The following is a 16,389-nucleotide window of genomic DNA, read 5'->3' as shown; positions in this document are numbered from 1 at the left end:
CAAAGATAGTAAATTGAAGTGTTTACAAAGTGGTGCAGTAGACACAGTACAGGCATTGGAGTCAAATACCTTAGCTCAAGTCATAGCACTTTATTTACTGGCATTTTAGCTTTAAAAAAAATCATTCTCATTACCTGGAAGTTATAAACACAGGTAAGGGGTAGATAATTAACTACTTAATGTGATTTTCAAGGCACCAGGTTAGGTGTGTTTACTCCTCTTTTATCTCCTCTTCTGAGTGCCCCACAATGCTTAAAAAGGTTTTCCCTCCCCAAATAGTGTATGAATCCTGTCACTAAAAATAAATTTTCATTTATTCAACAAATATGTGTGCATGTATCATCACAGTCATCCTTTGATCTTTTAGAACAAACCAAGGAAGATATATTAAGTAAATTATCTTAGTTAATAAGTGTCAGTTTATTTTCCTTCAGGAAGGAGGACTTCCCTCCATTGTACAAGGGGGCACTTAACACGTACCCCAGAACTGTACCCACCAAAAACAAAGTTTCCTTAACAGGCAGGGATTTTAAAACATACTTCTGAATATCCTAATGGTATTAAACCTACCTTTGAAGTTCCATGTGATTTGAATTTCCTGAACATGGCAAACAGCTGATTATACTTCACTGCTGAAATTTTGCTCTAACATACAGGGTGATAAAAAGTGTTCATGTCAGACCCCGTTGCAACAAGATGAAGGGGCAAGACAGTAACATTGTAAAGCTTCGAAAAGACTACAATGTCTAAGAATAATCAATTTCAACTACAGAATTCTATAACATTAAGAAAAAGGAAATTATGTGGGCCTATTATGTTTAATGCTTAGTCTATGCTAGGCTGTTTACATTGCTATTATATGAATTTATTTTTACTGAGCTCCAGTGGAGTAAGAAAAAAAAGTTTAAGCGGAAAAATATTAAAAATCAAGATGAGCTAATCACATAAAAGAAATTTCAGGAATGGCTAAGTGCCAACACATGGAATGGTTAAGTGGCAACAGTCTTCTTCAATTGTTTTTATTACAGTAAGAGGAATTTTACTCTTAATGCATAGAATCTGAAGAAAAAAATTTATATAAGCTTTTAAAAGAGGCCTTTTAAACAATTATTAATACAAGTGTGAAACAAGACCCTTCAAACAAATACCAATTTCAGTAATAGTTTACATACAGCAATAATTTATTCTGAAATGTTCATTTAGTTTCTGTTGAGACACAATTCATGTCTCATTAATAAAAGAGCAGCCATCTCACCTCAAATACCAGAATATACAACAAATTACAGCATAGCAAAAATTCTACCTACTTTCAGATAAAATCTAGTTCAGGTAAAATAGTTTCATTCAATGTTTTACAGTTACACAGATTTTTGTTTTGTTTTGAGCACAAAATAGTGTAAATTATTACACTGTAGCTATCTCTATGCACATCATGTGACCACATAACTGTTAATCATTACTTCTGAAATTGAACCGTCAGTTTCATTCATGCAGTAAAGCAAAGCAGGCTGGGTAAACTTGTTCATCGGGAACCATATTACTGTGAATTTCACAGCCACATGATTAATTATGATGTTAGATGGACTCACAAGGACAAAAACATTTTCTTTTTTTGCATAAATACCAATTTTTCCCTGATGTAAGTTTAGTCAGTTTATAATCTAGAAATGATTGATAACAGCAATATATCATATTTTCTATCTGTAGTGTTATTTTTAGACAAGCAATAATTAAAGGAAGTTGGGATGGGATGCTACTTAAATACATGTAAAACGTACTGTACAAACATACTTGGCTTTACTATTTTTTTCCTAACCATCAAGTGTGCCTCCCAAAATAAGACCAGTGAAGACAAAGTATACTATCAAATATGGCTTCCAGAACAAAAACCCTCTAACAAGAATCAAACCTATTTACAAAATTTTTCAGTCTTTTAAAGTTTCATTTGAAACAAAATGTCTATATAGTAGTTGTAATTAACATATAATTTTCTTAGTTTCATTCTTCTGCTCTTTTAAACGGATGTCACAAGGTAAGACCCAGAATGACGCTTAGGACTTTGGGTTCCACTGGATTCTGTGCTGTCAGTTTTTGAATCTCGCTTCTTTGTGTTGTTATTCACTGGAGTTGGGATCTGAGACGGCCGAGCTGAAGTGCTATCTGCGCTGCTTTTCCTAGGGCTTGGGTTGTAATTAAAAGGAGTCACTCTGGCAGCAACAGTCCCACTAGGTGAACTGTGTTTGCTTGAGCTGCTAGAACTGAATGGGGTACGTTCCACTATAGAACTTTCATTAGTCTCTGATACAGGGACAGGATTATTTTGTCCTGGTTTTGTCTCAGTTCCTTTCTGGTCAGGGGCATCTACCTGAATAAAGGAGTTCAGGCGATTTTCCAAACCCACGGTACGCATGGGAACACTGCCATTACCCACATTTTGTTTTGCCTGATTATCTTTTGAATCTTTGTTTGGATTTCCCTTTTCTGAAACACTGTCAATCACCGGGGGAGTATTACCTGTGGGAGATCTTCCAGATCTAGGATTGTTAATGGGACAGTCCTCAATTCTTACCCAAACATCCTCTGTTTTAGAAACAGCAGGTGCCATTTGATAAATTAGAGTCTTTGATTCAGCACCATTTGTAGCACCTGAGGAAACGGTCTGAGAAGTACTATTTGTGGGAGAAATTTCATTTTCTTTTATTTTTCTCCATGTTCCTTTTGCGGATACTTGGTTTTCTTTACTTTGTTTGGTTCCTGAAATAGAGTTCACATGTTTTTCATCCTCACTTTTTGCTTTTTCACTGGATTCTGATGAAGCAGAAAGAATTGAAGATGAACTTCCAGTTCTTCTCCAAGTGCTTACTCGAGGAAGGGATGATGAATGTTTGCTGTGCTCACGTTTCCAGGTTCCTGACCTATTGATCGGAAGTCTAGAAGGACTTTCAGAATGAGACCGTGCAATATCATGGCGCTTTGCTGGTCTTCCATCATTATACTCTATAGTGGGACTGAGATTAGGGGGTAGTTTTCGCCATCCACCAGCCTGAACAGATGAATGTGTGGATAAAGACATATCAGGAAGGGAAGGACTTAAAACTGGAGTTTGTGCCTGGGACCTAGTGGGAGAAGCCGGTCTAGACGATGGAGAAAGGGATTCAAATGAAGCAGATTCCTCCAATTTTCTTCTTAAGGTTGGGCTTGGAGCTTCTTTGATGAAAGTTGACTGGCGTACTAATACAGGTCTTTCTGATCTATCAGATTCACTTCCACTTGATTTAGTTGAAGACATTCTAGAAAGTTCTACCTTTTTATTGGCTCCATTACCATTATTCACCTGATTTAGTCCTTTGGAGGCAGACTCACTTCTTGGAATACTACTGGCGTTCTTGGATAAACCTGTTTGTTTGGTAAGGTTCTGTTGGCTCATCTGTCTGCCTGGAGATGTATACGACATTTTTCCAGAACCTGAGGACTTAGTTGAAGCAGTACTAGGAGATGATGTCCTTGGAAGCTGAGATAATTTGTTAGGAGGACTTATTCCATTTCTACCAGGGGAAATTGAGTTTCGGCCAGGAGACTGTATAGGTCTACTTAATGGTTGCTGGGCAGGTCTTGAAGGGGTCGAATCTCTAGATCCTGATCTAGAAGGTGCTTTACTTGACCCACCTATTTGAGATGTCTGCCTGGCAACAGGGCTTAATTCTGATTTCACAGATGGCTTGGCTCCTCTAGGAGAAGTGGTGGCTGTTTGACCTTCACTAGGGCTTTTGGAGGCTGGAGTCTTAAGGGGTGGGCCTTTTTTAGAAACAGGACTTGTACTTGAGGAGCTATTTCGAACTCCTGGAATATGAATCATTGTCCTGCCTCGAGAGATTGAAGGCATGTTTGCTTGAAGGGGCTGTTTCATTTGGCCTGAAATTTCTGAATTAGATCGAACTTTTCCAGTAATCAAACTTTTATAAACTTTTTTTCCTCCTTTGATTCCTTTACTTTCAGATTCTATCTTTTTAGTTTCCAATGTACTTTTCTCCCCCGGTTTTAGAATTCGTGGGCCTTTATTACTCGTAAAGGGTTTTTCTTCTTGATCAGGTGTAAGATGAAACGGTGATCCCAGAGAGATTCCTGATTTCAGGGAAAGGATGGAATCTGAATCAGATGAAGCTTGTCTAGATAAACATGCAGCAGCAGCAGCTTGATGTAAACTACTTACTATGGAATTTGCACCTTCCTGAATAGCTTTCCAATCAAAATTTTCTGAATCAGGGGATAAACCATGTTCTGAATCTGGTCTCTGTATATCTTTTAAATCAAGTGTCAGATCTTCAGCTAACATGCCACCCATATTTCTGGGACTATGTTTTTCATTATCACCCTTAAGTCTTGAAGGCTTTTTCTTTTTTGGCATTGCGGAGCTTATACATTCCTGCAACAGGTCATCTTCAGAGTCAATACTAAGAGAACTGAGAGAACTGTTTCTTGAGAAACAAACTGGGGTATCTTCAACATGAAACGATTTTGGAGCATAGCCTGATGCTTGAGGTTTACTTGGTTCTCCCTGTGAATCAGGGGGCTCAGTCTCTTTGATAGGTTCATTTTCTTTATTGTTGTTGTTTTCTTGGTCAATGTCACTGAGAGAACTCAGAGAGGAATTATGAGAAAAGCAAACTGGAGTATTTTCAATAGCAAAATTCTGTAATTTTTCATCAGTTGCTGCCCCTCTGTCTGGTATGTCTTTGGATGACTGGGGAAAAGTGGATTGCTTCTGCAGTATGGGTTTAAGCTGACCTCGATTTATTGGATGCTTTGCAATAGCTTGTGTCTTACTAGCTGATTGTTGGTTGGAGGTTAGATCTGTGTGGCTGGTAACTTTAGCTTCTGATTCCTTATTTTCTTTCGCCTTTCTTAATTCAGCCTTTTCCCTGGAAAGGTCAACATCATCATCATCAAAATCTAGAGAACTCAAAGAATCATTTCGTGAAAAACAGTAAGGAGTTCCTTCAATAGGTGTGTAATGATGAGGTGAATCAAAAGCAAAACTTCCTCTGACTCTATCTTCATTATTTGGGAGCTTATCATTGAAGTCCTTGGAATTATTTTTCAAATTCTGTTTCTTTGAATCTTTGTTGTCTGAGAAAAGTCTCTCAGCATTTAAATTATTTTTTGAGTCTGCATTTTTTCTTATACGTGTCCGATATTCAGTATTTTGTGGTATAGGTTTTACTGGTGAAGTTGGTTTCTTTTTCTTACCATCTAACTGATTTTTGTTGGTTGCAGAAGAGGACGCAGATGCTTGCTGGACCTGGTCCATTATCTTTTTCACACGGAAAGGCTTGTGACTTTTCCCTTTGGGCATAGCAGAATTAATGCATTCTGCAAGAATATCACCTTCCTCTGCTTTATTATCATCCAATTCAGGTATGGTTACAGATGAGGTTTTTCCTCCTTGAGCCTCATCTGTACTTCTGCCTTCTGTAGGAATGGTATCTCGTTTTTCAAATTCACCTGACTGTGCCCCTGCTCTAACTCCTTCTCCAGCAGCTAACTCATTTGGAGGGGATTCTATTGTTAGATCACTTAGAGATGTAGCTGTGGAAAAGTTTATAGGTGTCCCTTCTACACAATATACTCGTGGCATATCATCTCCCGGTGTAAAACTAACATGCTTTTGGGGTTGCAACCTGTTTTGTGATGGTAGAAGTTTGTACACAGGCAGCTGACTTGGTTTCCTTGCCACAGGTGGAGGTAATTTTGAAGCAGTCTGGGCTGGCTTTTTTGCTTTACGTGATGACTTTGTTGGCATGGCAGAAATAATACATTCTTCTAGTATTTCAATATCATCATCATCTGAATCATCTAATAGGTCCTTTTCAGAATCAATAGTTTTTTCTGCCTCTTTCTCTTGGTTTTCATTTGATTCTTTAGGTTGCTCTGATTCTGTTTCATTCCCATTGTCATTTTCCTGAACTGGAGGCATTATTCTTAATTCCACATCTTTCTGTATAAATGGCTCATCAAGGCTCAGAGCACTCAGGCTAGATGAACAAGAAAATCCATCTGGAGTACTTTCCGTGGCAAAGTGTAATAAAGTATCAGCATCTGGAAGAACCTGGACCCTCTGAACTGCAGCATTTACTGCAGCTTGCTTAGGTCCACTCTCTCTCTTTTCGGCAGTAGGTGTTTTATTTTTAGGTACTTCTCGCTTGGTTTGGGCTGTTTGAGGAGGTGGTGGAGGGGTTTTACTTCTGCTTGGTGGCATGGTTTGTCCAGGGCTATCTGGAAGATCACTGGGGCTTATAATGCCACTTACCATTCCACTGCATGGTTCACTCTGAACGGAGCTGGCAATCGAACGACTCTCAAAACTATCAAGTGAACTGACGGAAGTACATCTGCTAAACATAAGTGGAGTCTCCTGAACATAGTGTTCAGGTGGACTTTTGGGTGTCTGAGCACCACTTTTGGAGGGAGATTTTGCTCCTGAAGAAAATTCAACAGCTTTGTGCCTGGTTGATTCTGAAGATAAACTAGAACCCTGCAGTCTGCTGGGTTTGGTTCTAGTGTGCTGCGACACTGCTGGAACTTCGCTTACAGGGTCTTCAGTTGACCTAGTTCCAATCTTGTCTTTTATTTCTGCTATTTGCAGGGTATTAGCAGAATCTGCTTCCTGTGTCGTCTGATCACATCCTATTTCATCTTCAGCTGATGACAAAGATGATAATGAACTACATCTTGAAAAACATATTGGAGTATCTTCTACACAATAAGTCTGTATTGTTTCTTGGTTAATAGAAGAAACTTTGCAAGTGGCAGCCTTTTGAGTCTGACCACTTCTACTCTGTGCCGAACTTGGATGGAGCTGATTCGGCCTCTTGGCATTAGATGAAGGTGTGGACGTATTCTCACTGCTTGAAGAGATATGTTCAGTTTTAGTGCTTTGTCCAGATGAACTCTTTGAGAATGAAAATGACTGTTTCTGTGACGAAGGAATATCTGTGGCATATTTTAAACTATAATCAATAGGCTGATCCACATGATGTTTCTCTTCATTGTATTTTATGCTATAATTTGTTGGTCTCTCTTCTTCTTCATGCTGTTCTTCTTCAGAGTAACGTTCACTATAGTTGGTAGGCTTATCATCTTCATAGTCATCTTCTTGACACAAAGACTGGCTTACATTTTGATTAATTCCATGATTAGAACCCACTCGATTTGTTTCTGAACCGTTGGCTCCCCGTGACCTGTATGGAGAAACACATTCCTGCTGTCCAAAATGTGGTTGGAACTTGAGGTGTTTATCATCAGTGCTCTCAGTATAAACAGCATAAGTTGTACTTTGACTCCTTGATTGTCTTTGCTCACTTTGTTTTATTTCATCTTCTATTATGTGTTTGGGTCTTGCCCATCTTTCATTCTGTGAAGGACTTTGCCTTCCAGAGTTCAACTGCTCATCTGAATATTTAAGACTATAATTTATTGGTGTATCTAGTTCTCCATCATTATCATCCATATGATTTGCACTATGTATTTTATGGGCTAGGTCGGCTGGGTATTGACCATAACTGCAAAACTTACTTTCATCATCTTCAGAATAGGATTCAATTGACGGTTTCATTTGACCTCTTTTACCATAACCATCACTACTACTGACACTATTTAAACTATCATTTGAAGATCTCTTGTATTCTAATTTGGCATAAGGCATAGAACATGTCCTATTTGAATTTTCTGACTTAGTGAAATTGTAAGTGTTTGAATGTGTATGGGCAGCAGAGCTTCTCCTAAGTGCATTTCTCTCATCTGTCACACAATGTAATTCAGTGGTAGACCCAGAACTCCTGTCTTCCTGAGAGGTATGAATGGCTGACACTTCTTCCATGACTTTGGCAATCTGGGCTGCAGTGGTGGAGATCTGCAAACCTCGCTTTGAAGAGGTTCCTGGATTTTCTGTTGCTGGATGGTAGTTGCCTAGACCAATTCCTCGTTCTCTCTCCAAACTTCTATCTTTTTCAGAACGAGAACTATCTAAGCTTCCTCTTGATGAAGAGGAGCTGGGTAACACTGTAGTATTCAAATATGGTGAAAGGACAGTCATGTTGCCAGCATTAAAATTGTCTGACCTATTATCATCATGTCGATTGGTGTCAAAAACATAATCACCATAGAGACTTTGCTTGTGTCTTTGCTTACTACGATGAGATGCCTTGGGACTTAAATTGTCTATATTGTCAAAAGTTTCTGACAAATGCTGAGCATCTAATTCTGCTTCTAGGGCTTTTTGTTTCCTAACATGAAGAGATGGCAAGCTTGAGCCAGGAGACATAATATTGGCATCCTTGTACTTCGCAGGCCTATTTGCCATGAGATTCCTTAAAGCTGCAGCACTTCCCATAGCAATCATTTTGTGCTTTGAATGAATGAGGTTCTTGAGCATGCTAACTGCCCCCATGTCCCATAATGCTTCCTGGTCTTTAGGATTTCTTGCTGAGAGATTCCACAAAGTTCCACAAGCATTACTGACTATTGTCAAACTATGAGATTTTAAGTGTTGTAATAAAGTCTGTAGACAGTTGTTCTCTCTTAGAATTTGCCTGAAATAAAATCAAGAGATCATAAAATTAAGGTCAAAATGTGTATCCAGTAACAACAAATAAAAGGATAGAAAACAATAGGCATAATATGATTGTACCAATTATCCTATAAATTCCAAGTATTCCACATCTCCTTCTGTTCTTTCTTATTTCATGTAATGTTTACTGTTTTAAAATACTAATCTGTCACACTAAAAAAAGTAAAGGTGTTATTTTTGTCAATTCTACATTTCCTATTCTGACCCAATAGCTTAAAACATTTGCAGGGGGTGGGGCACATACATTTACTCTATTCATATAACAGTTTCCCAATTTAAAAACTATCAATATATCATGAAATCCTATGTTGAATAGGAATTTTGTGGTAATTTAATCTATGGTTGGGTGCCACTCTGATACTGATGTATCTTGGAAGAGGTAGATAGAATTGATTAAAGATCTTTCTTCAGTCAGTGCACATTATAAGCTCTTAGATTAGCACACTTACTTTTCAGAGTAATCTCTGTATTTTTTGGCTTGATTGTGTGATACTGCCATCCCTCTTACAAGTGCTCTTGGCCGGACACGGTGGCTCATGCCTCCCAGCACTTTGGGAGGCTGAGGAGGGTGGATCACCTGAGGTTAGGAGATCGAGGCCAGCCTGGCCAACATGGTGAAACCCTGTCTCTACTAAAAATACAAAAATTAGCTGGGTGTGGTGGTGCATGCCTATAGTCCCAGCTACTCAGGAGGCTGAGCCAGGAGAATCACTTGGGAGGTGGAGGTTGCAGTGAGCCGAGATCACACCACTGCACTCCAGCCTGGACAACAGAGTGAGACTCCATCTCAAAAAAAAAAAAAAAAAGAAAAAAAGAAAAGAAAAAGTGCTCTTTGGCAGACTGTGTGCTTATTATTTTTTAAAAATAAAGTAAATTAAAGCTTTCAAAACATTTAAGGCATATAAAAACAAGGCGTGAGGATCAGCATAATGAACTCTGGACATGAAAGAGCAACAGCTTGTTTAATGCAGGCAAACTGAAGATTAATGACAGCATATTCAGCTTTAGTGGGCTTTAAAATGGACTGGCAAGGGTACACAATAAGCTTTAACATGGTGGTCTTCTCTTAGCAGTCCAGTAGTTACAGGACTTAAGAAATCTTCTCTGCAGAGCAGAAAGGGAGACTAGGCTTGTAGTTTCTGCATCACAGATTTAAAAAATGAATAAGCTATTAAAAAAACATATTTTTGGCCAGGCGCAGTAGCCCATGCCTACAATCCCAGCACTTTTGGAGGCCGAGGCGGGCGGATCACCTAAGGTCAGGAGTTCAAGGCCAGCCTGGCCAACATGGTGAAGCCTCATCTCTACTAAAAATTTGCCAGGCATGGTGGGGGCTACCTGTAATCCCAGCTACTTGGGAGGCCGAGGCAGGAGAATCACTTGAACTCCAAAGGCAGAGGTTGCAGTGAGCAGAGATTGTGCCACTGCACTCTACCCTGGGCAACAGAGTGAGACTTCATCTCAAAAAAAAAGAAAGAAAGAAAGAAAAAAAAAGACAGTTGTATTTTTGTTGACATAATACAGAATCCGAGTTCTGAAAATGTGTGCCCTGCATCTGAGGCACTCTTTTAGGTTTTGCAACTCTAGCAGATTGGATGAATGGCTGTTAGTTAAATAATATTATTTACTGGCCGGGCGCAGTGGCTCACGCCTGTAATCCCAGCACTTAGGGAGCCTGAGATGGGTGGGTCACTGGAGGCCAGGAGTTCAAGAGCAGCAGGACAACGTGGTGAAACCTCATCTCTACCAAAAAATAGAAAAACTAGCCGGGTGTAGTGGTGTGCATCTGTAGTCCCAGCTAGTTGGGAAGCTGAGGTGGGAGAATCACTTGAACCCAGGAGGTGGAGGTTGCAGCGAGCCAAGATTGCAACACTGCCCTCCAGCCTGGGCGATAGAGTGAGACCCCGTCTCAAAAAAAAAAAAAAAAAAAAAAAAAAATTATTATTATTGATACTAAGACATCATTAGAAAAATGTGAACCTTTATATTCTCTGGATCATGCTCATAGTTTTTGTCTTGTTTTAAATTTTGTTTTCACATTCTTTTATACTATACTGATAGAAATGGATTATTTTGTTCCAATATTTGTGACTATTTTTTCCTCCACATATGGGCTACACCTCTCAACTATCATTTGCTTAATTTAGTCTCCTTTATAATACTATAAACTGTTATTACATTAAGTACACTAATGAGTTAAACTAAGAGTAGTTATCTTTTCACAATAATAAATATATTTTGGCTTAAAACTTTCATGATTATGTAAAACATTGCTTACAATTAGGTCTTTTTGAGAGTATGAACTCTGTACTTTAAAAGTAATATAAAACTCTATATATACCTGTGGTCCTCATTTGTAGCTATCAAGCTGGACACATTCCGTAATATCCCACCTCCACTTTCAATAATGGCTAAAGTGTTTGTCTGGCTCCGGTAAGTAAGAGTGCCAACCAAAAATGCAAGTGCACCATCTACAGCACATATATCAGCTTTATTCTCAGTGCAATGTGCTGACAAATTCCATAAGGCACTCAATACGCTTTTGAGGGTTGATTCCTAGTAAGAAACAGAATATGGGTCATCTAATTAGAGTTGGAATTTGTCTCTCATTAACTTCTATGTTACTGATATTGAATAAAAGCTATTTTTTAATCTATCCTATTGCCCGCCCCTCACTGGTAAATTAATAACTTTCCATTTAGAAAAATGTTCATAAAATATCAAATAGTATTTATATCAGTGATAGCTCTATAAAACAAGCAGAACACAATATTTAACTAATGACTTTTATAAACTTTATTCTAAGTGTTTAGATAGTACACACATCTTAGAATATGAAGCACAACTGATGTGCATTATGAAAAGAAAACATTTTCAGAATAGAATGTGGGTTATTCCCAGGCTGGGGTTGCTTGAAATAAAGACAAAAAATGTGAATAGGAAGTGGATTAAGGCCCAGCATGTGGCCGGGCACAGTGGCTCATGCCTGTAATCCCAGCACTTTGGGAGGCTGACGGGTGGATCATCTGAGGTCAGGAGTTCAAAACCAGCCTTGCCAAAGTGGTAAAACCCCGTCTCTACAAAAATACAAAAAAAAAAAAAAATAGCTGGGCATGATGGTGGGTGCCTGTAATCCCAGCTACTTGGGAGGCTGAGGTGGGAGAATTGCTTGAACCTGGGAGGCAAAGATTGCAGTGAGCCAAGATTACACCATTGCACTCCAGCCTGGGTGACAGAGTGAAACTCTGTCTCAAAAAAACAAAAACAAAAAAACCAAAAAAGGCCGGGCGTGGTGGCTCATTGCCTGTAACCCCAGCACTTTGGAAGGCTGAGTGGTGTGATTCGGAGTTTAGGAGTTTGAGACCAGCCTGGGCAACATGGTGAAATCCCGTCTGTACAAAAAATACAAAAAAAATTAGCTGGGTATGGTGACACGTGCCTGTAGTCACAGCTACTTGGGAGGATCACTTGAGCCTGGGAGGTCAAGGCTGCAGTAAGCCATGATTGCGCCACTGCACTCAAGCCTGGTTGACAGAGTGAGACCCTGTCTCAAAAAAAAAAAAAGAAAGCCGATTTAAAAAATTCTGTAAACCATGCATAGATATGGAAAGATATCTTAGAAGTATTATTAAATGACAAGAGCGAGTTGCAGTGTCGTATATACAATATTCTGTTTATATAAAAAGCATTATATATATGTGGTTGCTTCAAAATTAACAATGTAATTTATAAAAACAATAAAGGGTACTAGAAAAGCTATAATTTCTTAAAATTCCCCACATAACAAATTACGAAAACCTGGAACTCCCTAACATACGATTATCAAAGTCAACTGTCAAATTGTAATTGCCACAGAAACACTTTGATACACAATTAAAGGTATTTGGTCAAAACTTGCCATGTGCTGGGTGCGATGGCTCTATGCCTTCAGGCCCAGAACTTTGGGAGGCTGAGGTGGGAGGATCGCTTAAGCCTAGGAGTTAAAAACCAGCCTGGACAACATGGCAATACCCAATCTCTACAAAAAACATAAAAAGTAGCCAGGCGGCCAGGCGCAATGGCTCATGCCTGTAATCCCAGTACTTTGGGAGGCCAAGGTGGGCGGATCACGAGGTCAGGCGATCGAGACCATCCTGACCAACATGGTGAAACCCCATCTCTGCTAAAATACAAAAAATTAGCCAGGTGTGGTGGTGGGTGCCTGTAATCCTAGCTACCTGGGAGGGTGAGGCAGGGGAATCGCTTGAATCAGGGAGGCAGAGGTTGCAGTGAGCCGAGATTGTGCAACTGTACTCCAGCCTGGGTGACAGAGTAAGACTCGGTCTCAAAAAAAAAAAAAAAAAATCTGCCAGGCATGGTGGTGCACACCTACAGATCCAGCTACTTGAGAGTCTGAGGTGGGAGGATAGCTTGAGCCCAGGGAGTCAAGGCTGTGTGGCCTTGTCTCAAAAAAGCAAAAGCAAAACCACAACCAAAAAAAACAAAAAAATCCCCCAAAAAACCCCAAACCCACAACTTGCCATGATGGTGATGTCAATCTGTCTTCTTACTATATATCCATCAGGAAACAAACATTAATTAGAAATCAACTCTGTGCCTACTGCAAATGAGAGGCACTCCAGAGGATACAAACATAGCAAACTGATACCTGTGATTGAAGGTGCTAGCAATTTGCTTTGGGGGAAAAAAAGATACAAAAACATACATGAAACAAATGCTCCAAAGGAAAAATTATTACAGCCTGAATTTAATCAAACCAATCAAATATTTCATGGAGGAGAACAGCTGTTTAGGAGGATAAGACCTGTACATTCAGAGAGACGAGAAGCCAGTTGCTGCTGGCAGGGGAAGTAGAATGAGGAAAGGCAGGGAAGTGAGAATCAGTGCCGGAGCACTGAAGACCCAGAAAGAAGACGCAAAGGAGATCACAGTCCATGATGGGGAACAGTGAAAAATAAGTTCAGAGAGACAAAAGCCAGGCCTTGAATGTCACAGCAAACATTTTGGGTCTAACCCAATAGATAGTGAGCTACTTTATTCTCTTCATCAAGAAATTAAGTGAACAAAACAATCTAGAAGCAGGTTTAGACATAATTTGTCAGATAAGTGATAGGAGGCAGATAGAAGGTGCTTTTATGCAAGAAGTGCTTTTATCCTTCTCACATCAATCAAGATGAGCCCAATTTTAATTACATGTGACTGAGATAAAGGTGGGACACTCCAAGTACCCCGAGAACAAAAAAAAGCAAGAATTTAAAGGACTGAATTAAGCTGCAACTGGCCCAGAGTTGAGAGTTGAAGGTAGAAAAATACAAAAGTTCCTCTCTGTGGGGCTACATGTCAAGGGCCAGGGGTTTTGTTTCAAAAATGTTTTTATAGTTCGAATTAGAAGACACAAAATAAATTAGAGGTTATTAATATAAGTAGTAACAGTAAAAGTGAGTGACCAAAAAGTATAAAATACAGGTGAAGGTAGAATAGAAAAACTTAAATCTACAAATCTAGACTCTATGATCAAGGAGAAGGGTTGTATCAGAAGCAAAATTAGGAGGAATTCAAGATAGTACAGCCAGTTTAGAAATGAAGCAAGTGACTTGTTCAGGGTTTTGGTTGTTACTGGAAAAGAGAAACACTGTAACAGAGGAAGTCACAGAAAATTTTTGTTTTCAAAATATTGGGCTTCTTCTAGAGAGCTGAAACAAAAAAGAAGGATCCAGTAGAGAAGATGTAGAAGACAAGAGTAAGGGACCAACAGCTTTAAGTGAACGGAGCACAGAGTGCTGGTCAAGGAAAGGCTCTAGAGTAAGAGCTCTGAGTGAGTTAAAGTGATGCAGAACACGCAGGAGAGCTAGAAGGTAGTTCTGATTCTCTTGCTCATTAGTAGCTGAAGTTGAGATGGAAGTGATGTTGAATGAAAAACAGAAAAAGAATGTTCATGACTGCTGCACTAAATGTAGAAAAAGAGGGAAAAATAAATAAATTCTAACACTGCTAATCAGAATTGGGCCCAAATCAGAACTGGGTATTATACATTTCTGATGGCTAGTTTTTCGAAGACTGACCATGCATTATATCCCCCCTGTAATCCCAGCACTTTGGGAGGCCAGGGCAGGCAGATCACGAGGTCAAGAGATGGAGATCATCCTGGCCAACATGGTGAAACCCCGTCTCTACTAAAAATACAAAAACTAGCTGGGCGTGGTGGTGCATGCCTATAATTCCAGCTACTTGGGAGGCTGAGGCAGGAGAATCACTTGAACCAGGGAGTCAGAGGTTGCAGTTAGCCAAGATCCTGCCACTGCACTCTAGCCTGGTGGCAGAGCAAGACTCCATCTCAAAAAAAAAATTATAGAAGAGTTTAGGTCCTTGAGAGAGAATTAAGTCATGAACCAGTTAGCAGCAGTGCAAATTCTCATAATACACACACACATTAAATCTTTCTGAAACTGCACAGGGTTATTAGATTAGGAGTACTTAAGTGTGCAAGCACTAATTTTTTTGAACTTTATTGAAATATAATTGATGAATAAACTGCACACATTTCAAGTTTACAATTTGATAATTTTTCATGCATGTATACACCCATAAAACCGCCAGTCCAATCAAGATAACAAACATTTATATCATCCCCAAAAGTTTCCTAGTAACCTCTCGTAATCTTCCCCTTCCCTTCCACTCCCAACCCCAGGCCACCACTAATCTGTTTTCTGTCACTACAGATTACTGCATGTATCAATAGTTATTCTTTTTCACAGTCGAGTCATATTACTTTGTACAAATATTCCACAATATGCTTACCATTCACCTGCTGACATAGTTATTTCTAGTTTTTGGCTATCATAAATAAATTATTGTGGATATTTGTGTGTAAGTCTTCATGACAGCATAAGTTTTTGTTCCTCTTGGGTAAATACTTAGAAGTGGAATGGCTGGGTCATATGGTAGGTGTGTTTAATTTAAAAACACTGCCAAATGTTCTCCAAAGTGATTATACCATTTTACACTCCCACTAGCAGAATACATGATTTCCAGCTGCTCAACATCCTTGAAAATGCATGGTCAATCTCTTAAATTTTAACCAATATGATATGCATAATGGTATCTCGTTGTAGTTTTAATTTGCATTCCCTGATGATTAATGATATTAAGTATCTTTTCAAGGGTTTATTGGCCATGTTCTTTTCTGAAATGTCTTCTATCCATTCAACAGTGTTACAGGTATTTTTATGCAGATGCTTAGCATATTTGAATATCATCTTTATAACTAATAATTTAGCTGAATGCTTTTCTATCCAATAAATTTTCAAGGGTTTTCCAAGAATAAAATACTTTACCAAAAATGCATAACTAAACCAACAAAAAACAAACCTTTTGCCTTCTCTGAAAAGGAAAGTTTTGAAGAACATGTAGGCTGTGGGTGTAGGAGGACTAGCTGGGTGAAAGGAAACCTAGAGTAGCTAAGACAACTTGCTTGGTCCCTCTCAGATTTCAAGTTTACTTTTTTTTTTTCTTTTTAAATTTAGCCTAGTTTCTGAAGCAGATGGACTGCCTGGAGATATTTCCTTCTGTAAACAAATTATTATTTGACGATTCCTCACCCTTGGCTCTGATCACCTCTTGATAAGTTGACCATCAAAATTTGAGGGGATTGAGATTTGGAGAGCACAAAGGTAACACTTATACCAGTGATTCTTAACTAGTGGTGACATTGTCCTTCCTCCCTCCCAGGGACATCTGACAATATCTGGAGGCAATTTTGATTA

At 39.0% G+C, this 16,389-nt stretch overlaps 1 protein-coding gene across 19 annotated transcripts in view; it reads right to left on the bottom strand.

The window, feature by feature from the left end:
• Positions 1–75: 75 nt before the first annotated feature.
• The window catches only part of APC (APC regulator of WNT signaling pathway), a 148,335-nt gene continuing 132,021 nt past the window's right edge, over positions 76–16,389 (bottom strand). For 8 of the 19 annotated variants that reach the window (XM_017959777.2, XM_003899993.5, XM_017959770.3 and 5 more), the window contains 2 exons: positions 10,968–11,182; positions 402–8,588 (listed from right to left, as the gene is read on the bottom strand). In XM_017959777.2, coding sequence (XP_017815266.1) covers positions 2,015–8,588; positions 10,968–11,182 — 6,789 coding nt within the window. In that variant the 3' untranslated portion in view covers positions 402–2,014. Of the gene's footprint in view, positions 8,589–10,967; positions 11,183–16,389 lie in introns of all 19 variants that reach the window. The other 11 variants (XM_031666392.1, XM_031666391.1, XM_031666393.1 and 8 more) reach the window with 3 other exon arrangements.

This window comes from Papio anubis, chromosome 5, assembly GCF_008728515.1.
Source record: "Papio anubis isolate 15944 chromosome 5, Panubis1.0, whole genome shotgun sequence".
Lineage (NCBI taxonomy): Eukaryota > Metazoa > Chordata > Mammalia > Primates > Cercopithecidae > Papio > Papio anubis.
Note: the sequence above shows the minus strand (reverse complement) of the source record. Positions and strands in the feature narration are given on the sequence as shown.